Genomic DNA, 23,991 nt, shown 5'->3' with positions numbered 1-23,991 from the left:
GTCCTATTTCAGCCCTATCAGGGTGGGTAGACAGGGAAGCAGGCAGACAAGGTAGGCAGGCAGGCAAATGAATTGGGGAATAAACAAGGCTCCACTGGAATTTCAAAAGAAGAATCAACATGCCTAACTTCTGATAGAATTTCAAAAGAACCAACAGTTTATCAGGTAACTTCTGTTGCAACAAATCAACATTTTCCAATGAAAAACTATTCCACCAAAAAAATTCTGACCAGTTTTACTCTGTTGGGCATAGATTCATTCTTTTCATCCAATGTACTGGCAGGGACAATCAATCTCACTTTTAATAAAATGAACTAGAGATGACTGGGTTTTAAAAGCCAAACAGTCTCTGTTTACTGGTTTGAGGATGAGAATTGGAATCAGGAGGTGTGTTCCAGTCAAGACTTGCTGTATAACCATAATAGGAAAGTTACTTTGACTCTGCAGACCATCTTCAGATGGTTCCTCAGCCTGAGGAAGAGTATTTGTACCCACAAGCTTGCAAAGAAAAAAATTTCCAATTATTTGAGCTGGTATAATAAAAGATATCTTGTCTGACTTTGACTCTGAGCATTTCAGTTACCCTACTTGTATAGCAGGCATGATAATAAATATTTTCCAATTGAGCAAATGGCTGATTTTTTGCAAATGAAGAGTACAATTAAAGTGCAAAAATATTATGTTGTTATTGGTAAGTATATTAGAGTATTACTACTGTTCACAACTGCCAAATGTTTAAGCTATAAAAAGGAATGTCAGGCAGGCCAAAAAGGAACAATATTATATTCTCTGAAATCAGTTGAACATGCAGATGAAGGAAGGGAAGCAAAAAAAAAAAAAAAGGCAGCATCCCGCAACAATATTATTTTCTCCTTAATAGCAGTAACTTTAAAAAATAGCCCATTTATTTTCTAAATCCAAGTAGTAATTGGATACATCTCTACATAATAGCTTCATCACAGTCAAACTACTGACAAACTATATTTGACAAACAATCTGAGCACAGAGAAATTTTTCCTTGTCTACAGCAAGATACTTAATGGTTCCTGTGAGATTTAGTCCAGCTAAGCTCAAAGGAAGATGAAGATATTCAGTAGATTGTAGAATTAGTTTATAATATTACTCAAATTTCCTTTCAAGTATTCTCTCTCTTCCTTAGAGTACTATGTCCAGTTACAAAAAACTCCTTAGCTTTCCAGGTCCTGCCAAGATACCATTATTAACACATGTATCAAAATCAGAATTTGAGAATCAGTGGAACAAAAATCAAACCTAACATATTTTTAATGGTTCTTAAATGTTCATGAGTGTGGCTCCTAAAAGTTTTCACATCAACCTTTAAAGTCTTAAATATTCCTTAATTATGAAGCAAAGTACTTTTAATAAAGCTCATACATTTAGAAAATATAGCAAGTAATGAGATTCCCTACAATTGGCTAATGTGCTAATATTCTAGATGAAACTAAACACTTGTTTTAAATAAAAGACTTCTTGTCAATAAAGGAAACTTTTATGTGCTGATTCTCACCTTGCACAGGCTGAATAGTAGTTTTGAAACATAAGATAACCTTGCTTCTTTCAAGGGCACAAGAGCAAACTATCCCAACGCAACAAAAGAATAGGAAGTGGAACAGGAGGCTAGCCTGGATAGACAGAAGTCTCTTCAATGAGCAGAAACTCAAAAAGGAATCCTACAAAAATTGAAAACCAAGTCATAGAAGCAAGAAAAAGTATGAGTATCACATAAAGGCACGCAGGGAGAAAATTAGGAAGGCTAAGGCATGGTTTGAGATGCAACTGGCAGGTGACAAAAGGCAATAAAAAGGGATTCTACAAGTATGTCCAAACCAAAGGCAACCAAATAAATGATAGGTCCCTTACAGAATGCATAAGGCAATCTAGTTATGGATGATACCAAGAAGGTTGAAGTATTTAAGGCCTTTTTTTTCTTACAGTCTTCACCAACAGAAGCAGCTACCAGATGACCAGCGCAGTTAGCAGCAAAGATTGAAAAGGAGACAAACAGCCCTGAGTATGAGAAAAACAGGTTAGGATTAGAAAACCTAGATACTCTTCAAGTCAGCAGCACTGGACTAGATGTACCGTAGGGTACCTAAGGAATTGAGTGAGGTAATTTCAGACCCACTAGCTTGCCTTTTTGAGAATTCATGGAGGTTGGGTAAGGTCCCCAATAACTGGAAAAGGGCAAAGATATCCATATTTAAGAAAAAGACAGAAAAGGATTAAAGGAATTACAGACCCGTCATCTTGACCTCTACACCTAGAAAGACCATGGAGCCAGTCCTCAAGGAATCTATGGCGAGACACCTAGAAGAGAACGAGGTTATCAGGAACAGTCAACATGGATTCTTCAATAGCAGGTCATGCCTGACCAACCTGATAACCTTCTCCGATAGGCTCTGTGGATGGGGGAAGAGAGTGATATACCTTGAGCTTGGACAGAAGTTCAGTTTCTCCAGGGAGAGTCCATGCTCTCCCTGGAGAAACCACAAACATACAGATATTCATAATTTTTCTCCCAGTGTAAAATGGGAACAACACAAGTTAAGTGGCTCCCCAGAGAATCTCTCTCAGGAGATAGACTATCTACACAGGCAGCAGATGCAGAGCTGTTCTCCACAATCCCAGTGGCTTTTGCTTCCTTCTCAATCTCTCTCCCACAGGGCTAGGGAGGCCATATGTCAATCCCAGCCAAGTAGGGAGCAGAACATGCCCCGTGAGTGGTTCAGGCTGTAAAAAGCCAGCACTTAGGGGACATGATCTACTCCTGGCTTGTTCCCTGCCTGAATCACATTGCAGCACTTGAGTGTCCAGAAGCATATTCACTGCCCGGAGGCAGCTGGGCTAGAACACAACACAGGGGAGGAGAGGGCTGGAGGACTCCATGCATAGGACAAGCCCAGATCCCACCACTGATCGATGCCTATATTCACTGACGCTACCAGATCTCTCACCCCTGAACCTGGGCTACACCTGTATGCTCAAGGGCCTCCTGGCTCCCCAGTGTCCAGACTGCAGGTTCTTTGCTTCACTGCTTTAACTTCTGTACAGTTCATTCCATGCAAGTGTTTCTCTCAGGAAAACAAACCTGGGAGAGTTATCCTGGATGACTTGAATGTGTGTACATAGTCCTTGACTTTAGCAAGGCTTTTGATAGTCTCCCACACCACTCATTAACAAGCTAAGGAAATAGAGACTAGGTGAAAGTACTGTAACATATACATAATTGGTTGGCTTATCGGGCTCAATGAGTAGCCATCCATCGTTCAGTGCCAAGTTATGAGAAGGTATCAAGTGGGGTTACCCAGGAGTCTGTCCTTAGTCCAGTACTGTTCAACATATTCATTAATTATTTGGATGATGCGAATGAGCATATGGGTAGCAATTTTTTTAAAACACCAAGCTAGGTAGCACTTCATATACTCTGGAGGACAGGGCTAGGATCCAAAATGACCTGGACAGATTGGAAAAATGGTCCACAAACAATCAGATGAGATTCAGCAAGCACAAGTGCAAAGATCTGTATTTAGGGCAGAATAACTGCATGCACAAATACAGACTGAGGAACGATTGGCTAGGATGCAGCATTGCAGAGAAAGACTTGGGGGTTGCAGTGGACCATAAAGTGAATATGAGCCAACAGTGTGCTTTTGTTGCAAAAAAGGCCAAGGAAAGTGATTCTTCCATACTATTCACCACTGGTAAGGTCTCACCTGGAGTACTGTGTCCAGTTTTGGGCCCCATACTTCAAGAAGGATGTGGACAGATTGGACAGTGTGCAGCACAAGGTCCTTAGGATTACTTATGAGGAAAGGTTATTTAGTCTGGAGAAGAAAAGACTGAGAGGGAATTTGATAACTCTTCAAATACTGAAGGGTAATTATAGAAATGATGGGCATGGGTCTTTGTGGCTATAAGGCAGGGGTGGGCAAAATGTGGCCCCAAGGGCCAAATGCAGCCCACCAGGCTATTCTATCCAGCCCACGGGGCCCCTACAAAATTTAGAAAATTAATACTTATCTGCCCCTGGCTGCCTGTCATGCGGCTCTCGATGGCTTGCCAAAACTCAATTAGTGGCCCTCTGCCCAAAATAATTGCCCAACCTTGCTATAAGGGAAAGGATTAGGAACAATGGCCTCAAGATGCAGCAAGGAAAATTTGGGTTGGAGAACTTTAGGTAGGAGAAACTTTTGGACTATGATGGTGGTCAAGCATTAGAATTTTCATCCCTGACAATTTTCAAGAGCAGCATGGACAAACATTTGGCTGGGATAGTTAAGTCAGGAACAAGACTCCTTTGAGCAGGGTGAGGCTGGACTAGATGACTTTATGAGGTCCTTCAAGCCGTAGTTTCCTATGGTCCTACCTGCTATAGCACTTTGTTAAGGCACCATAGGGCAAAACAAGGATGAGAACATTGCTTTAACTAGGAAAAAATGCAAGACTTTCTTCTTTAGAGTTAATTCAAATATGGCTAAATTTTAAAGGATCCAATTTTGCCCTCCACTATAAGCAGAGATTTTTATATTTTGGTAAAAAGTATTTCACATATGTTAAGAGAGTTTGAACCCTTTTTTCCCCCTCAGGGTCATGACTCCTTTTTTAACAGTGCTGTTGAGACTATAATCAGTAGAGTCCCAAAACACTTCGTTTATTGTGCTTCCAAATATTAATTTATGCAGTATATATACATATACATATATATATATATATATATATACACATATATACACACACACACACACACACAGAGAGAGAGAGAGAGAGAGAGATACCTGTGTGAAGCAGCTAGTATTCACTTCGGATTAGGCCAAATGGGGAGGCCAGCAATTTGATTCGGTGATTCGAATCACTGTCCCGATTCAATTCAGGTGAACCTGATTCAGACATTTGGCTGCTGCCGTATCTCTAAAACAGCCAGGCCAGCCCATCCCCCGCCCACTCTCCCAGCCCGACAATGGCTGCCCTGCCCACCGCAGCTCCTGGCACTTGTTAAAAAATAGCCCCAACTCAGCAGGTGCTGCTGGGCGGTGGGTCCCCTGCTGCCCTATGCTTTTTTTTAAAGTAGCAGGAGCTGGGGCAGGTGGGGGCAGCCATAGGGGGCGGGGGCTGAAGGAGTGGGGGGTGACAGGGATCCCCCCTCCATGGCCCCCTTCCCCCGCCCCTAGTACTTACCAGCTTGGAGTTGGCTGTAGCTCCCTGCTGCAGCTGCCAGGGTCTACATGAATCAAAGCTCTCCAAATTCTTTCCGAAGATTCAGAAAGCTTTGAATCAATTCAGACCTTTAAATTGGTCCCCTGATTTGATTCAGATTCAGAGATTCAGTCACCAAATCGGGCCGAATCTCCGAATTGAATCACCACCTGAAGCTTTCCACAGCCCTACTATATATTTATGCTGTGAATACCGTGCATACAACTGGGTTAAATTTCATCAGTATGCTTCCAATAATATATCACCATTTTTAGGAAACAACATAAACATTTCCACACACATGTATCAAAACAACACATTCATTAGCAGGGCGAAAAACCTAAAAAAGTCTGTTGCACTGTAAATTTTATTTAATGATTCACTGTGCAGGATCCAACATAAAGGGAATATAATGGTTGTAAACAAAACTAGCAGCTGTCTATGCACCAAAAGTCTGATTCAAACCTGAACTGAAGTAATTTCAAAGTGAATACCAAAGCCCACAATTTCAGAGAGGCTGCAAGTCAATTTCTTATTACAGACTTATAGTGCATCATTGCATCTGCAAATTGGGTAGTTCAATGTCTTTCTAATCACTTGTTCCTGCAAACTTTTTTTTTTTTTAAAGAAATCCTCAAATGAGATACTGAATGTTATCAGGTTTATCTCAAAGTTAAGCAAACATTACAGAAACATGTCAGGCTGAGCAAAGGAAGACGTATTTTAACCCATTAAAAAAGAAATTTCTTCAATTGATTTACATTATGCTTACACAGATATTTCAACAGAGGTAGTTAGCTGTTAGCCTAACATTAGGCAGAGGACAGGGCAGTTTGGTACCTTAGAGACCAACTCATTCAGAGAGGCATCAGCTTTCATAGGCTACAGATTTCTTCAGAAAGCATTTGACAAAATAGACTGTTGCCTTCAAAAGGTGCATCCACACATGCAGGCACATGAGCTTGTAGTAGCTCAAATAGAAGAGGTGCAAATTTGAGCCAGGGCTTTTTGTCTCGGCCAGCACATGTGCCCAGAAATGCGCTTTGGTATGGGGCAAATTGTACCACTTGGGGCAAAATAACCCTGCCTGACCAGGGGGAGCTAGAAGCTGGGGCCAACACCTGTGCTGGCCCCAGCAGTACAAAAAGCTGCCCTGGCAAGTAGTTCAAGGCCACCTACTCTCAGGAGCTTCTGGGGGAGGAGCCTCTTTGAGGAAATTGGCCACACCTCTTCCTGTCCCATGTGGCGGCGGCTACAGCTGCTATTGCTGATGCAAGCTTGGTCTTAGGAGCTTCTCAGGAGAAGATGGCCAGGCCCTTTCCTGCCTCTGGCTACTGTTAGCTGCTGGCTTGGTCTCCAAGCTTTTGGAGTAAGTTGGCCACACCCCTTCCTGCCTTGTGGGGGCTACTGCTGTTGCTGCCCCCCACATGGGGCAGGGTCCTCTGCTGCACACTGCTGCCCCTCCTCAGGGAGGGGCCCACTGCACTGCACCCCATCTTCTGCACCCCTGTTCTGGCTTACTGCCCAGCCTGCCACTAAGTCACAGTTGGGGGACAGCCTGGGTAGGGGGGGAGCCTCCATGGCGTGTGGGCCCCTCCTCCCCCACCATCACTGCCGGAGCCTAAAGGTGCCTTGCCTGCCCCAGCTGCCTTGGAAGATCACCCCCACCTTCACCTCCACTTTCACCAGAAGCACACCCTGAGTGGCTGAACTGGACAGTTCCTACTGCTGCTGCCCCCTCTTGGGAGAGAAGGAGATTCCCTACTGCACCACCTTGGACCACCTGACACCATACCTGCACTGGATTACTACCTAATTCACTAACTGCTCCTGCCTTCCCCCACAGCTACCTCACTGCATCTGATCCTGCTTTGTCTTCCTGCCTACTACTCTGCTGCTGAGTGCCTGGCTGGAGGTCTCAGGGGCTTCTGGACAGGTCTTCAACAAACAAAACCCCTCCACCACTGTAGCCTTCCCTGTATGGTCTTGCCCTTGTGTGGTAAGTCCTGTGGTCCACTCCCCCCTGCTCTGGTGCTTGTTGTGTGGCTGAGTAAGCCAGCTCAAGTTTCCTCAGCCCTTGTGTGTGTTTTCCCCCTCCCCCACATTATCAAAGCATAGGCTTCCCAGTTTTTTGTTTTTTGTTTTTTTTTTTTTCCTGTGGGGCTGTAGCTCAGTGAGCTTCAGTCCCCTTCTTCCCTACCCACCTTGTCCAACACAACTTGTAGTAGTTTATGACCATTCGACCTAGTCGTCATCCCTTGGGGCGCTCTGGTGAACAAACGTTCCCCCAGGTACTGGTGGTCACCCCTGATAAACTTATAGGGGGCCATCAGATCACCCCTGAGCCTGCGCTTTTTTTTTTTTAAGCCTGGAAAAGCGCAGGCTCAGGGGCGATCTGATGGCCCCCTATAAGTTTATCAGGGGTGACCACCAGTACCTGGGGGAACGTTTGTTCACCAGAGCGCCCCAAGGGATGACGACTAGGTCGAATGGTCATAAACTACTACAAGTTGTGTTGGACAAGGTGGGTAGGGAAGAAGGGGACTGAAGCTCACTGAGCTACAGCCCCACAGGAAAAAAAAAAAAACAAAAAACAAAAAACTGGGAAGCCTATGCTTTGATAATGTGGGGGAGGGGGAAAACACACACAAGGAGGGGCCAGGTGCCCCCACAAAACCCCCTGCGGCCCCCACTAGGGGTCCAGATCCCAGCCAAGCCTCCAAGGGGATGCATGGCCCTGCACCCTCCACCCTGGAGGCAGGGTCCAACCAACCTCCTCCAGGGGTGGAGAAGCTTGCAACCTCTGCTGCAGGGGAGGTGGGACTCCTGTAGGAAGCCAACAGGGCCAGGGGATCTCCCTTGGCCAGGCCGCCCCCCCAGGGGTTCCCAAACCCCCTTTCCTGTCATCGGGGACCAAGGGCAAGGGCACTAGGAAGGGCTCCTCTTCAGCCTCCTCCACAGCTGGGAGCAGGAAGGGCAAGAGCCCTGCCCCCAAGCCTAGACCACCAGCACCTGAGGGGACCAGGTGCACTACACCAGCCAGCACACCCACTCAGTCTGTCCATGGCCCTAGCCCCAGCCCCAGCAACATGTCCCCCCCTCCGGGGGGGGGGGGAACCGGCGCTCCCGAAGCCGGGGGGCCGGGACCCTCCACCACCAGCTCTTCCAGCTTGAGGGGCGGGGCCCCCTTGCACCCCATGCCTGCCAGTGAGTGCTGGAAGTGCCAACTGCCCGAATGGTAAAACCTGCACTTTGAGATGCTGGTGCAGGCCCTGGCTCAGGAAGTGGGGGCCCAAACCAAGATCATGGTGGCCTCCCAGTTTCATGGCAAGGGGGTCTTTTCCTTGCCTCAGAGGCCACCACACAAAAGGCAGTGGAGAGGGAGCTCGTAATGGAGCGTGAATACATCCCTGTTAAGCCTCTAGAAGAGCTGGGGACCAGGTGGTCCTCAGCTCCGTCCCTCCCTATATCCCCAATTAGGCCTTGCTCCCCCAGCTCCAAACCCCAAGGAGAGTTATTTCCCCAACGGTGGCCCTCTTGCTGGGGTGCTGAGACCCCAGCCTCTGCCACATGCGTTTTATCTGTCGCCAGGTTATGATACAGCTGGTGATGGGAGCGGAGCTGGAGGCTGAGGAGTGCCTGGCACTTCCTTATCAGGGGGCCCTGGTGAGGATTTTCTATGCCCTGGGGGACCTGTGTTGCTTCTGGTGCCGTGCCATGCCCTGGGGTACTTGCATCATGAGTGCCCCATGAGCCAGTCGAGGAGGGCATCCGTGGGTCCCACTGACAAGAGGGGTGCCCCTACCACCGGTGCCCCTCCCCCCTCAACCCTCCCCAGCACCCCAGCCACAACTATGAAACCTCCCTCTGAGCTTAAGGGACCTTGCCCCCCCAACAAAGTTTGGTGGGGTTCTAGGGAGGGCAGCAGCAGCCAGGGGGAGAGAGGGAGCAGGGCCTCCCTGCCCCTAGTCATGCCCCTGTCATGGCTGCCCCACCACCCCAACCCTCACCTTCACCTAATGGAGCCTCTCCACCTGAGAACCATCCCATGGCTGAGTGGGTGCAGGTCTCCTCTGGGCATAAAGGCAAGAGAAAGTCCTGGGCGCAGCTGGAGCCCTTTGACATGGAGGACTCCTCCCCCTCCCAAGACCATCACATGGGGGAAAGGAGTGGCCCGGCCTCCCCAGCTGTGCCTGACCCCCCCCCCCCCGGGAAAGATCAAATGGGTGATCCTCATGCAGGAGGTTTCAGGGCTGCTAGATAGCCCCGAACAGGAGCCCATGGAGGAAGCCCTTCATTCTGCAGACCAGGGCCTACCCCCTGAAACCACAGGTGCTGAGGCCTTGGCCTACCCAAAGGAAGGCCCACCAGTGGAACCTCCTCCCTCTGACAATCTGGGGGATACAGGAGCCCTGGGGCTCACCCCAGTGAGTCCTGAGGGAGGAGGTCCCCTTTCCCAGGACCCCGAGACAGATGCCGAAGCCACCCCAGTGCCTAACGGGTCTCTTCCTTCCCTCTCCCAGAAAAATTTCACCTCCAGCCTGCCCCATATTCCCACACAGGAGGGGGTTGCAGTTGGGTCCCCTAATTAACAAGCCGATTTTTGTCAGGGACCCTGCACAGACCCCCTGGGGCTCCAGCTCTACCCCACCATCTAGCGAAGGGGCTCCACCCCACCCTTACCCCCACCCCTGTCCCAAGGGGCTGTAGAGCTCTCCTAACCCCAACCAGAGTCTGGGGTCTTAGCAGACCAGGGGGTTCAGTTGGTGCCTAAGGAGCCTACTGAGCCCCAAGACCAGGAGGAGGAGGTCTGAGCCAGCAGGCTCCATGGAGCATGCAGACCTCTAGGTCAAAATGGTCCCCAGGAATGAGCTACTTTCATTTCTTGACCATGACTACACCCACTGGTCCACCAGCAAGGTACAGCTCGCCTTGGACCACTGCAGAGATCTTGACTGCGTCCTTGCCAATGCAAGGGCGATGGAGGGAGAAGGCAAGGGGCCCAAAAGCTACAATGCCTGGTTCTATAGATGGGCCCGCAGTTTCATATATGCCCTCTCTACATATGGAAAGGAGCTATGCGAACCAGCAGGCCCCACACCAGGTGTTGAAAAGCACGAGGCCCCTGCTGAATTGCCTACTCCACCTCCGCCCAGTCATTTAAGATTGTGACCCCCAATGTCCACAGCTGCAGGAAAGGTCTCTAGAAGTGCCGGATGCTCTCCTTCCTTCAGATCTAATTGGCAGCTGGAGTGGGGAGGCAGGGTCTTTTTTTAGTCACCTCTCAGCCACCTCTTGCAGGCTGGCCACCCTAGTTTCCCCAAACCTGCAGCCAGAGGTTCTCCAGGACATTGAGCTGGTGCCAGGCTGCCTGCTGCACCCCTGGGTCAAGGTGCAGTGGCTGGTCCTGAACCTTCTGAATGTTTGCACCCCTGTGAGGGACCCGGACTTGGCCAATTTCTTCCTCCAGGCGGCCACATACATTAGCACCCTCAACCCTCATGAGTGCCTGGTCCTTGACAGGGACTTTAACATCATCCTAGATGAATGAAACCGGTCGGGCAGGGAGCAAAACCAGGTTGTTGTGGCCGTCCTTGGGGAGATCCTGACGGACTATTCCCTGGTGGATGTCTAGCATGGCTATCACCCTACTGACCCCGCTGCCTTCACCTACATTAAGGTGGGGGAGGAGCAGGCATGCCATTCCCAGCTGGCCTGGCGGGAAGAATGGGCAGTTTTCCCCTTGGAGATGGTGGGATGTGGAAAGGTGTGCATCTAGCTTTTCTGCCGCAGCTACACTAGTGGGCACACCCAGCAGAGGGAGACGGTCCAGAAGCAGCTCGAGTGGGAAGTGATAGAGCTAGAGAGGCACCTGGCCATTGACCCAACCAACCCGTCCCTCTGCAGAGAGTGTCAGGAAAGGCGGGAAGAGCTTCATGCTCTAGACAACCACCGCACCCACAGTGTGTTTGTCTGCCCATGTGTCCAGCTCCTTCAGGAGATGGACTGTGGCTCCCAGTTCTTCTATTCCTTAGAGAGGAGGTGGGGGGCCAAGAAGTATAGCACCTGTCTTCTGGCAGGTGACAGCACCCCCGTCATGGATCCAGGTGAAATGCACCAGCATGCATGGACCTTCTCTGAAGAGCTCGTCTCCCTGTATCTGACCAATGCTGAAGCCTGTCAGACCCTGTGGGAGGGACTCTCACAGGTCAGCATGGGTGACTGGGACTGGCTGGAAGTTCCTCTCACTCTGGCTGAGTTTTTGGCCGCCCTCTGCCTGATGCCTGGCAACAAGGTGCCAGGCATCAACCAGCTGACTGCGGAGTTCCACTGGGTCTTCTAGACGTCCTCGGCCTTGACCTTCCCGCAGCCTGGGCTGAATCTGAGGGAAATGGGGAGCTCCCCGTCATACCAGAGGGCTGTGCTGACCCTTCTGCCGAAGAAGGGGGATCCCCATGACCTGAGAAACTGGCATCCTGTTTCCCTCCTCTGCACGCACTACAAGGTGGCAGTGAAGGCCATCTTGCTGCTCCTGCAGTCCGTGCTGACAGATGTGATCCATCCCATCCAGACATACACAATGCCCGTACGTTCCATCTTTGACAACCTGTATCTGGTTCAGGACCTCCTGGAGCTAGTGCACCAGGAGGGCCTGTCTTTCACCCTCCGATCCCTGGACAAGGAGAAGGCATTTGACAGAGTGGGTCACGGGTACCTCACAGGCATGCTGTGGCCCTTTCGCTTCAGGCCCCACTTCATATGGGCTCTCCAGGTGCTGTACGCCTCTGCAGAGAGTTTGGTCAAGCTCAACTGAACCCTGATGGAGCCCATCTCGTTCAGGAGAGGTGTGCATCAAGGCTGCCTGCTGTCAGACCAACTATACACCTTGGCCCTGGAGCCCTTCCTTGTTCTCCTGTGGAAGTGGGTGGCAGGGTTGATGCTCCAGGAGCCGGCGGTGCAGCTGGTCCTGTCAGCATATGCTGACGATGTATTACTCATGGTCCAGGACTCAGGTGACCTGGCACAAGTGGAGGCCTGCCAGGCATTGTACTTGGCGGTCAAGAGCTTTGGCCTGCTAGTGGGTGATGGCTGGCAGGTGGACTCACTCCCACCCACACTCCATGGGATCCACTGGAGCACAGACTTGCTGCTACACTTGGGGGTCTACCTATCCCCCAAAGACCCCTCCCGCACTGGAGAACTGACACCAGCTGGAGGAAAGAGAGGTGGAGAGGCCCCAGCAGGGCTCCTGAGATGTCTCTCCCTGCGTGGGAGAGTGCTGGTCCTGTCCATGCTCTGGCACTGCTTACACACCCTGCCCATGCCCCCTGAGGTCCTGGCAGGACTCCAGAGATGGGTGCTAAAGTTTTTCTAGCTGGGACAGAACTGGGTCACTGCAGAGATCCTGAGCCTCCCCTTGTGGGAAGGCAACCAGGGCCTGGTTTGCCTGTGCAGCCAGGTCCTGGCTTTCCGCCTTCAGGCCCTGCAGTGACTGCTATACAGGTGTCAGTAGCCATGCAGCATGGGGCCACCTGGGGCACGCTTTCCTCCGCCACTTCTCGGGGCTCTGATATGATTGGCAGCTCCTCAGCCTGCAGGGCTTCTACCTACTGGACCTGTGAGGGCTGCCAGATTTCTACAAGGACCTCCTCCAACAACTCGCCCAGGGTGCGGCCCTGCTCATTGAGCCCCTCCTCTGGAACACCCAGCTGGAGGTGCTGATGGCAGAGGTGCCCCGGTTGCAACAACAATTGATTCTGGCTGGTGTCACCTGTATTGGAGACCTCCTGGACTATGATAAGCGGGACTGGGTGGACCCCGCTGCGCTGGCATGGCACATGGGTCTACACGCGACACGTGCAACCTGCCATCTGGTCTAGGAGGTGAAATATGCCCTCCCTCCTGACACCCTTGCCTTTGTTGATTAGGTCCTGGGTGGCAGCGGTCTACACCCTGCCCTCCACCACATCCTCCAGCCCACCGGAATTTGTCATGGGGCCAGCGTCTTGCCCAGGTTGATGGTGCTCCCTCCTCCACCACCTGAGCCAGCTGGAAGACAACAGACAGGTCTGCTTTTCCATTGTCCATCACTGCTGTCTCTACAAACTTGTGTGCCGCACTGTCCATAATACAGCCCTCAAGTCCCACCCAGACACCAAGACATTAGAGTCCCAGCTCTGGTGCGAGACGCGTGGGTGTAAGCCCTCTGCGCCTCCGTAAGCCTTGGGATCCCAACAGGGACCCCAGGGCCCCCGATGAGCCCCGTCCTGCCCGCAGGTGAGCAAGGGCCCCATGGAGGAAGGGACCTAGTCAGCTAGGAGTGGGCTAAGCAGGCCGAGGAGGGTCATGCCTCCCCAGCTCCTACTTGGCCCAGCCCCCCAGGGAGCCACACGACCTCCCTGCAGGCATGCATGCCAGGTTACGGGGGAGTCACCCACCTGTTCCTTCCCTTGGTGGAGTGGAGGGACCAACCTTATTCCCTCAAAAAACACCGAGGCACCAGCCAGCCCTTCTGCGCATGCACACAGTTTAAAAAGGGCCCAGTAAGAGCATAAGCCTCATTAGAGTCCCGGCTCCAGTGCAAGATGCGGGTGTAAGCCCACTGCACCCCCATGAGCCTAGGGACCCCAGCAGCGATCCCAGGACCCTCGATGAGCCCCGGCCTGCCTGCAGGTAAGCAGAGTCCTGTGGAGGGAGGGACCTAGTCAGCTGGGAGTGGGCTAAGTGGGCTGAGGAGAGTCATGCCCCCCCGGCTCCTACTTCACCCAGCCCCACAGGGAACTGCGCGAAGAGGCCGCGCAAACAGGCACACTCCTGGGCCCAGCACACAAGTAAGCATGGGAGTTTGCATAAGAGGGTATACAGGAGGGCCTGCCTGTGAGCCCCCCAGAGTAGACAGACCCAGCCACAGTCAGCCTACTAGCAGTATGATACAGATGGGCATGCGCCGCACCCCGAGGGTCCCCTCAGGGTCTGCAGCCCTCTCTGGCACCTCAGAGGCCTCCACCCAGATGGAGCCCAAGGTTCCAAGCTCCATGCAGGCTCTGGGGCCTGGGAGCAAAGCCACCTCCCCTTGTGGGGTCTGCTCCCTACAGGGGTCTCTGGCATGCCAGCTGGAGGAGCTTCAGGCTGCAGTTCAGAGACTGCGTGCCATTAGGGACTGTGAGCAGGAGATAGGCCTGGCAGTAGGAGTCTTTCTCCCCAGGGAGGCAGAGGGTAGACCACAGTCTCCCTCCAGGACAAGGGAGGACTTGGGGACATCCCTTACTGTCCAGCCCAGGGCTTGGACCAAGGTGGCGAAGGGCCACAAGACCCGCCACACCAAGGCCCCTGCCCCGCTGGAGCTTCAAAACAGATACGAGCCTCTTGCAGCCCTAGCAGAGCCTGCTGAGTTCCTAGCTCCCGCAGTCAACACAGACGACATTGTAGTTACCGCCCCTGCTCTCCCAAAGACCCAAACGCAAAGTGTTTGTCGTGGGAGACTCCATCCTGACAGGGAATGAGGGGGTAATCTGCCACCCCGACCCCTTAGCCCAGGAAGTTTGGTGCTTCCCGGGAGCTCGCATCCAAGACATTGCAGAGAAGATCCCTAAGCTCCTCCAGCCCACTAACCACTATCCCATGCTCCTCATCCATGTGGGCACCAATGACACAGCTCGGAGCGCTCCCAGCCGGGTCATGAGGCACTACAGGGATTTGGGTATGGGGATAAAGGGTCTGGGGGCACAGGTGGTGTTTTCTTCGATCTTCCCAGTCTTGGGCTATGGGCTGAAGATGGAGAGGAAGATCCAGGTAGTCAACCAAAGACTGCGGCACTGGTGTCAACGGGAAGACTTTGGCTTCCATGACCACAGTCTGCTCTTTGGAGAGAGAGGCTGCGAGATGCTGGGAAGGGATGGCCTCCACCTCTCTCTGCTGGGGAGCAGGCTCTTCTCAGCCAGGCTGGCTGACCTGCTCCACCAGGCTTTAAACTAAGGCTGCTGGGGGATGGGGGGACTACTGCCACTGCTGGCCCACTGAGAGGCCCTTGGAAAGCCAGCAGGCCAAGGCACATAAGGGATCCCACCCCAGCCCCAGCCCTAGAACAAAATGTAGGCAGGGCAAGGGCCCCCAAGGGGACACTTGCATGTCTATACACAAATGCCAGGAACCTGGGGAATAAACAGCAGGAACTTGTTCTCCTGCTAAATGCAAATAACTATGATGTCATTGGGATAATGGACACCTGGTGGAACTCCACCCATGACTGGACCACAGGTATAGAAGGCTATACCCTGTACAGGAGGGATCGAGTGGACAAAAGGGGCGGGGGCGTAGCTCTCTATGTCAAGGAAAGCTACGTGTCCCTGCAAGCCAACATTGGCACCCATGGTGGATGACATGAGACCCTCTGGGTTAAAATCCGCACAGGGGATACTATGCTGGGGGTCTACTACAGACCCCCTACCCAGGGTCAAGACCTTGACCAGGAGTTCACCAGGGAATTGGCTAAGGCTGCACGCTCCCGGTGTATGGTTGTAATGGGAGACTTTAATTACCCACACATCTTGTGAGAGGAACGCTCAGCCAAATTCGAGCGGTTGCAAAGCCTTCTCTTGTGTGTGGATGACCTCTATCTGATTCAGGAAGTCTATGGGCTGACAAGAGGTAAAGCACCGCTTGACCTCATACTGGCAACTGGGGATAACCTAATCAGCGACCTAACAGTCGAAGGGAAGCTGGGTGACAGTAACCATGACCTGATCACCTTCACCATCTGCCATAAAGCTGATGAGTCAGTCAGTAATACAGAAGTCCTCGACTTCAGGAAAGCTGACTTTGACAAGCTAAGGAGGCTTGTCAGAGAGACACTAAAAGGCCAAAACCCAGTGGAGAGGGGAGTTCAGGATGAGTGGTTGATCCTCAAGGGAGCAATCCTGGATGCGCAAGCAAAGTCCATCCCATCTCGGAGGAAAGGCAGCAAAAGGGCACAGCAGCCCCCTTGGCTCTCCAAGGGGGAGAACTGGCAGACCTCCTGCATCTTAAAAGGAAGACCTACAAAGGAGAGAGGTCTGGAAGAACCACCAAGGAGAAATACTCTGCTTTGGTCCGGACCTGCAGAGAGTAAACCAGGAAAGCCAAGGCTGTGATGGAATTCCAGCTAGCTACAAATATCAAGGACAATAAAAAGTCCTTTTTTAGATATGTGGGGAGCCAGACGAAAAGCAAGGGCAACAGTGGACCCCTGTTAAACCAGATGGAGCAAATGACAACCAATGCCAAGGAAAAAGCAAACTTGCTAAACAGGTATTTTGCGTCAGTTTTTCACCAGTCCCATGAGACAGCCCTGACCACTATGGGTCAGGGAGGCCCAGGTGAGGGAGATTCCTTGCCCTCCATTGAAGCTGACCTCATGAAGGAACACCTTGACAGGCTGGATACCTTCAAGTCAGCTGGCCCTGATGAGTTATACCCAAGGGTACTATGGGAGCTGGCGAGCATCATAGCTCAGCCCCTGGCACGGATCTTTGACAGCTCTTGGCACTCTGGTGAAGTGCCCGATGATTGGAAGAGGGCCAATGTCATGATTATCTTCAAGAAAGGGAGGAAAGTAGATCCGGCAAACTACAGTCCCATCGGCCTGACCTTTATCCTGGGGAAGGTCTTGGAAAAGATTAAAGAGGCCATCCTTAACAGACTAGCTGAAAGCAATATGCTGACGGATACCTAGCATGGGTTTGCTGCGGGTAGGTCTTGCTTGACCAATCTCATTTCCTTTTATGACCAGGTGACTTATCACCTGGACAAGGGGGAAGAGATCCACATTGTATATCTTGACTTTAAAATAGCCTTCAATCTAGTATCTCACAATCACTTCTTGGCTAAACTGGCTAACTGCGGCCTCGACCACACCACAATCCAGTGGCTGGGGAATTGGCTCCACGGTGGGACCCAGAGGGTGGTTGTCAACAGGAGCCAATCGTCTTGGTGCGCTGTGACCAGGGGGGTCCCTCAAGGCTCTGTCCTAGAGCCTATACTATTTAACATCTTCATCAATGATGTGGACATTGATGTCAGAAGCAGACTGGACACATTTGCCGACAACACCAAACTCTGGGGTAAAGCGTCCACACCTGAGGACAGGAGGGTGATCCAGGTGGATCTTGACAGGCTCATGAAACGGGCAGATGAGAACCTTATGGTGTTGAACACTGAAAAATGTAAGGTTCTCCACCTTGGGAGGAAAAACCTGAGGCATGTTTATAGGCTAGGTAGTGCTATGCTGGTTAGCACTACAGATGAAAGGGAGTTGGGGGTCATGGTTGACCACAAGACAAACATGAGCCTTCAGTGTGATGCTGCGGCGCTAGTACAGCAAGCAAACCACTGGCTTGCATCCATAGATGCTTCTCAAGCCACCCCGGGACGTCATTCTCCCTTTGTACTCAGCCTTAGTGAGGCTGCAGCTATGTCCAGTTTTGGGCTCCACAATTCAAAAAGGATGTGGAGAAGCTTGACAGGGTGCAGAGGAGAGCCACGCACATGATCAGAGGTCAGGAAAACAGACCTTATGATGAGATGCTGAGAGCCATGGGGCTCTTCAGCCTGGAAAAGCGCAGGCTCAGGGGTGATCTGGTGGCCACCTCTAAGTTTATCAGGGGTGCTCATCAGGATCTGGGGGAACTTCTGTTCACCAGAGCACCCCAAAGGATGACAAGATCGAATGGTCACAAACTCCACTGCGACCGATTCAGGCTGGACATAAGAAGGAACTTCTTCACTGTCCAAGCTCCCAAGGTTTAGAATAGACTGCCGCCGGAGGTGGTTCAAGCACCCACTTTGAATGCCTTCAAGACACATTTAGATGCTTATCTTGCTGGGATCCTATGATCCCTGCTGACTTCCTGCCCCTGGGGTAGGGGCTGGACTAAATGATCCTCTGGGGTCCCTTCCAGCCCAAATGTCTATGAAATCTAAGTGGTGGGACCTCCTCAGTGAGGGTGTGGCTGGGGCACCCTAATGGCTCAGTCTGTAGTCCACCCTCATCCCACAAGCCACTGCTCAGCTGGACCTCAGCTGGAGGCTCCTCCATGGAGCCATCACCACAGGCATGTAAGCTCTTGAGCTTCTGGTTGAATTTCCCCCCCCCCCCACCTTTTTGTTTTTGGTCACCCCATCCATGGCCCCAACAAGTCTCAGGACCTCCTGGTCAACCTTCTCCTCGCGTTGGGCAAGTGGGCCCTGTACTTGATCAGGAAGGAAGCTCTGGCCGGAAAGATGCCAGAGACCGTGGTTCTGCTTTCCTCTCACTTGTCTGTGCAGAGCACCAGTGGGCAGCATCCACCAACTCCTTGGATGCCTTTGAGGACCAGTTGGTATGGCCTAGGGGGCTTTCCTCAGTGTCCCCCTCAGCTGCACTAAGTCACCCTGTAAAATACCCTAAAATCCATGTTCTTCCACAATTAAAACAAAAGTGGGTGGCTGGGGAGGGGTCATGGGGTGTGTGGGTAGGTGTAGGTGGATCTTGGGGGGGCCTGAGTGAGGCTGCTCAGAAGCAGTGGGTCCTCTGCCTCCCACAGGGCACAGTCATCCCACACAGCTCACGGACTGCCTCCCCAACTGTGGCCTGTGGCCTCCAACAGTGGCTACCACTCCCCCAGCCCCTCTGGCTGCCCTGCCCGGCCCCAGCGTCCCAGCACTGAAAAAAGGAAAAAAAAAGGGAAAGCCCCACATTCACTGGCTGTAGTAATGGCTGACGGGGCCTCCTGGCATACCTCCCCAGACCAGCCCTTTCTCTCCAGTTGTGGTCCCCTGCCCAGCCCTGCCCCTGATCACCGCCCCCCTCCCCGCCTGGCCCCAGAAGCCCAACAGCTGCTGCTACTACTGGTGAGTGCGAGGCTTTTAAGTGCCAGGAGAATGGAGCGGGTGGGGCAGCGACTGGGGGACCTCGGGAACAGGCAGGGAATGGGGCCGGGTGGGTCAGCAATCCGGGGGACCCAGGTAGTGGCAGGAGATGGGGCTGGGAGGGGTCACCCCATGGCCTCCTCCCCCCTCGTCCAGCCCCAGCCCCCACCTACTTGGTGGCTTGGAGCCTGGGTCCAGTTTCCTGCACGGGCAGGCAGCGTACTTCAGCACTGGGGGAGGGCCAGCTATAGAGACACTCTGGCTGGCTACCAGAGTCTCTGTGGAGGACCCAAGCCTCCTGTTGCCTGCTTTTTTTGCCCGAGGTATATTTTGACCCCTGGATATCCAGGAGGTCTAATTTTGCCGCCAGACTGCAAATTTGCAACACAGGCAATGTTTTTTGTTCCCGCATGTGCCTCTTGCAGAGTCTCAAAAGGCTTTGAGATGCTGCAAGAGGCACATGCGCACTTGTCTGGATGCACCCAAAAGCTCAATCCTCTCTAAACGAGTTAGTCTGAATATATTTAAAAGAACTAAGAACCTGTATAAATTGACACAGACACTTTTGTTATAATGTGAATACTAAGAGATATACCTTCTTCCCTTTTTTAACTATAACAGGACTGTCAGCTTCCTTACACGATATAGTATTATGGACATAGCATGCCCAGGCAATAATTTATGTAGTTCTCTGTAAACAGAGAAAAACCTTTATACACAGTGTGGCAATGGTTGCTTGCTCTCTCCCCTCCACTGTTCATTGCTATGATATTGGTACAAACAGGGAGAGCAAATATCCAGTTAGTGGGTTGCCATGGTGTGAGTTTTCAAGGGGTGTATCCGAGGGCTCCCTCTCCCCTACACCCTGGTCCGCCACTCTCCCAAAACAGTGTTCTTCTGAGCTACAGGTCAACTCCAAAAGGGTTTTCCTCATGCCTGCTCTTTATTGGGGGTTTGGTCCCCGAGACCTTACCAGAATTCAACCCCAACTTGAGACCAATTGAAAAGTTCCTATATTCAATTAACTAATATTAATCACCAGCTGGGCCCATTATCAACCTCAGTCTATCACAGGACTGTAGCCCCAGTCTCCTCCTCCAGAGTAATTTGGGCCCTTATCCACTTAAACAGGTCTTCCTTGCCAGTCAAATTTCTTCCTGCTCAGTCTGCAACTGGGGACTGGGTCTCAACTGATGCAGCCTCACTCAGATTACTTCACCTCCCTCCATAAGCAGGCTGCCATTAACTTTAAGTCAGAAGTTAGATGGTTCATGATCTAATTGGTCAATCTTTCTTCTCAATTCGCCTTTGAACAACTTCAACTTCTCACATAATTACAGTGCACACTCTTATTAGCTTTCTCCATTCCCCGGACTCCAATGGATTTCAGGGCCTCTTATAGGACAGCCTATGCCCAGAGCAATCTGTTCCTATTTCTTAATCAGACTTAATCACTTTCAGAGCTACATATAATGCAGTCCATGCTCTGATCAATCGATTTCATCCCTTATCCAGCTTCAATTGGCCTCAGTGATCAGTCTCATAATTCAGACTTGACATTAACCCTTTTAACAATTTACCCCACCTCCGTTTTCTGTTATTCTCCCTCCAGGCTCAACACACTCACCTGGGGAGAAGGTCAGAATTCCTCTCATTCCCTAAACTGAGGAGACGATTGCCCTACCGGGACAGAGTGATCCTGTTCAGCGATGGTCACGGGATCTGGCTTCCACATTTTCTGGTGACTGGAACTCTTCTCTTCCCTTCTCAGTGGCTTCTCCATGCTTCCACGAGGAACTCAAGGTAAGTCCCCTTGCTTTCCCCTTTTCAGAGCGGTTAATGGGCCACCCCATCTCGGTCTGCTTTCCTTTTTGAAGAGGCCCAGAGCTCCCTTGGCTTCATGGGAGTCAGCCTCCGCTGCACCAGTTTGCAGCGTGTGATTTTTAACTCAAGTGCTGCCTGCCTAGCATTTGTCTGCGAGTACCAGAACCTCGACGACCAGGTTCTCTGCTTGGGCTCACCCAGAGGAGTGAGCAAAGCAGGGTTCAGGCTTGGCCCCCTGCTACACACAGCCAAGTCGATATGTTCTTTGCAAAGAAAGGACAGTAAAATTAGCATACAGCAGGACCAAATCCATATTTGACAAAGCACTCCAATGAAGACAATGATGTGAACTACAATAAAACACTTTATAGGACTGAAAATATTCAATGATGAAAACCTGGAATAGAGATGTGACAGATTTTGTTTTCTTTGCTCTTTATCCACAAGTTAATTTAGCAACCTTTCAATCCACTTAAAGTACTTCAGTATTACCAGGTACAGTAAATAGAGTTTTACCTCATGGACAAGGGACAGTAGTGCCTACACAAAAAGAGATAATGTTAATTACCATAATCTATTTGGAAACAAGTAGTAGATAGGTTTGCAGGTATTTAGGCATTTTTGTGCACCCAACCATAAAAACTGCTTCAGGGCTTTGAAAAACTACTCAAATATGCCCTACCACCTGACTACTTACCTTTACAGCTGTAACTGTACACAGCTACTGTTGACCTTTCAACCAGATTCTCATCATGGTGCCAACTCACAGCCATGTTCCCCATTCCAAAATAAGGCTCTTGTTTTAAGTACAGCATTTGTAGTGGATCCATATAATTTAATAAAGTCAAGTTATAAGGTGTTTTGCTCTTTAGGTTTATGCAATCAGTCCTTGGTACATACGAGCTGCTTTGATCTTCCAAAATGGTCCTCTCCCCTTCAACACAGGTAGAAAAATCCTGTTCCTTATTTGTAACAGCAGCATCTTTAGTTTCTTTGGTCTCAGACAAACTTTGCTCTTTTAAAGCCTGGACTGTTTCATTATACAGGTAGTCATTAAGTTTCATTAAGGCCTTGCATGCATCAAACATTTCAGGATTGCAATATTTTATTTTGGAACCTTCCACAGGCCAAGGAACAGTAAATAGTCTTGTGTTCAAGTATTTGTAAGTGCATCCTGGGTTTCCAATTAATATACGAGATACTGGGGTAAGACAATCTTTTCCTTTGATCCTAATAAGATCTTGAAAGAGACAACCATGTTTTTGCAAGGTCAAAAAAGCATCTTGCACAACTTGATGCAGTTCTTTGGGTACCGTATCAGATGTCCTAAGAATGAGTTTGGAATATTTCGTCTTCCACTAAAAAAAAAGAAAACAAAAAGAAAAGTTTTTTGGTAGAAACTAGAATATTTTTTAAATGTCTTGGTACATATTTAAGACTATGCTTGCAGTCATGAACAGAAAGTAACTCTAAAAACTAGTGCAGTCAAGAAGTTTTTTATTTCTCCTTAGTAATTTCACATTCCAAAATGCCTTACTAATTACACTTTTAAGATGCCTTACTAACTATAGATGTACAGCAGTCACTGAAATGCAGCAGCCAAGTAGCACATAGGAGGAGGACCAAATTTTGAACAATGAACACTATTCTGTTCTTATGTCTCAGGGATGACTTCAGTTATTAAAGTTTCATTGTAAAAGTATCCCCCCTGCCTTCATGCAGAACACGTTAATCTCCTTAAAAAATGTAAGGGACTAATCCTACTAGCTTTCAAAGCTATATCTAGAGGCATTCTAAACCTTCAGCTCCAACTAGTAGGACACTTTCCTTCTGCCATGACTACCTGTCATATTTGGTTTGAAAGCCATATTATAGACAGAATATAATCAAAATGGGTCAGCTCCAGTACTGACCTCAAGGTCTTATGGCCCAGATCAGTAAGGATGGGGATATGCCTGTCTCTGGAAGACCAGACAAGGCTGAAGAAAGGTATTCATAGTTGTTCTGTCAAGTTTTGCCAGCATCATGCTAAAGGAATCTATGTTTGAAATAACAAGGTAACAAAACACGTATACAATTTTTGCTCAACTTTTTTTTTTTTTTTAAGGTTTAGCCAAGCTCACAGTCCTGCTTTGCACCTAAATTAGTGCATTTTTTCCACCATTTATTAGCTACCTTGGACACCTATACACATGATGGCACTCTGCTCCAATGCGTGCTAATTAGCACATGGAGCAGACTCTATTAATCGAGTCTACTGGAGCATGCTAATTAGCATGCTCCAGAAGCCTCTAATTCACATGTGTTCAGCATCCCCATGGTGGCAGGGGCGCTTTAAATAAAGCTTGTCAAAAGAGCTTTAGTTAAGGTACAGCTTTAAATAAAGCTTGTCAAAAGAGCTTTAGATAAGGTACCCCCACCGCCATTTTGAAGCACAGGACACTGAATAGATGTGACACTGTGGTATGAACCATTCTTAATTAAAGCACCCTCCCTCCACCCTGGCGCACATGTATACATGCTGCTTATTTTACAAGAGGCAAATACACACAAACACAATGGTTTCTTCCTCGCCTCACATTTTTATCATTTGGGCAATCTCACTGAATCTCTAAATCCAAATCACAATCATACAGTAATTAAATTGCTGAGTGTTACATAGTGCATCATATAGTTAAACTGAATTACTTTCTTCTTAGTCTCCAGCCAGGTTACAGCATTGCCAATAAGTTCTAGTATGGTTTTAAACCGAGGGTGCTTAACCTCCAGCCCATGGACCAAACATGGCCTGCAGAGTCTTGGGATCCAGTCTGCAGGGCTCCCCACAGGTAAGGAAATTTGGCGGTAGGGAAGCAGTGGTGGCTATCATGGCAGTTAATACAGCCACTCTCCTTGCCACCAAAATCCCAAGCCCTGAGTAGCAGGCCAGAACTGGGTCACAACCCTCCCCCAGCATGGCCACATCCCCTTCCCTCTGCATAACCAGGTTGGGGCTGAGCTGTGCCCCCTGCTCCCCATGGGGCCAGGCCATGTCCCTCTTCCTGCACAGCTGGTTCAGAGCTGGGTCAT

At 50.1% G+C, this 23,991-nt stretch overlaps 1 protein-coding gene across 10 annotated transcripts in view; it reads right to left on the bottom strand.

Annotated features, from left to right (window-relative positions):
• Positions 1 to 23,991, bottom strand: part of FTO (FTO, alpha-ketoglutarate dependent dioxygenase) — a 432,416-nt gene that overhangs the window by 303,957 nt on the left and 104,468 nt on the right. For all 10 annotated transcript variants that reach the window (XR_003094760.1, XM_025207543.1, XM_025207542.1 and 7 more), the window contains exon 3: positions 21,620 to 22,280. Coding sequence is in view for 9 of the 10 variants with exons in the window: in XM_025207543.1 (XP_025063328.1) it covers positions 21,620 to 22,280 (661 nt within the window). In the remaining variant the exon portion in view is untranslated. The remainder of the gene's footprint in view (positions 1 to 21,619; positions 22,281 to 23,991) is intronic.

This window comes from Alligator sinensis, unplaced genomic scaffold (assembly GCF_000455745.1).
Source record: "Alligator sinensis unplaced genomic scaffold, ASM45574v1 scaffold173_5, whole genome shotgun sequence".
NCBI lineage: Eukaryota > Metazoa > Chordata > Crocodylia > Alligatoridae > Alligator > Alligator sinensis.
This window is presented reverse-complemented; position numbering and strand designations above follow the sequence as displayed.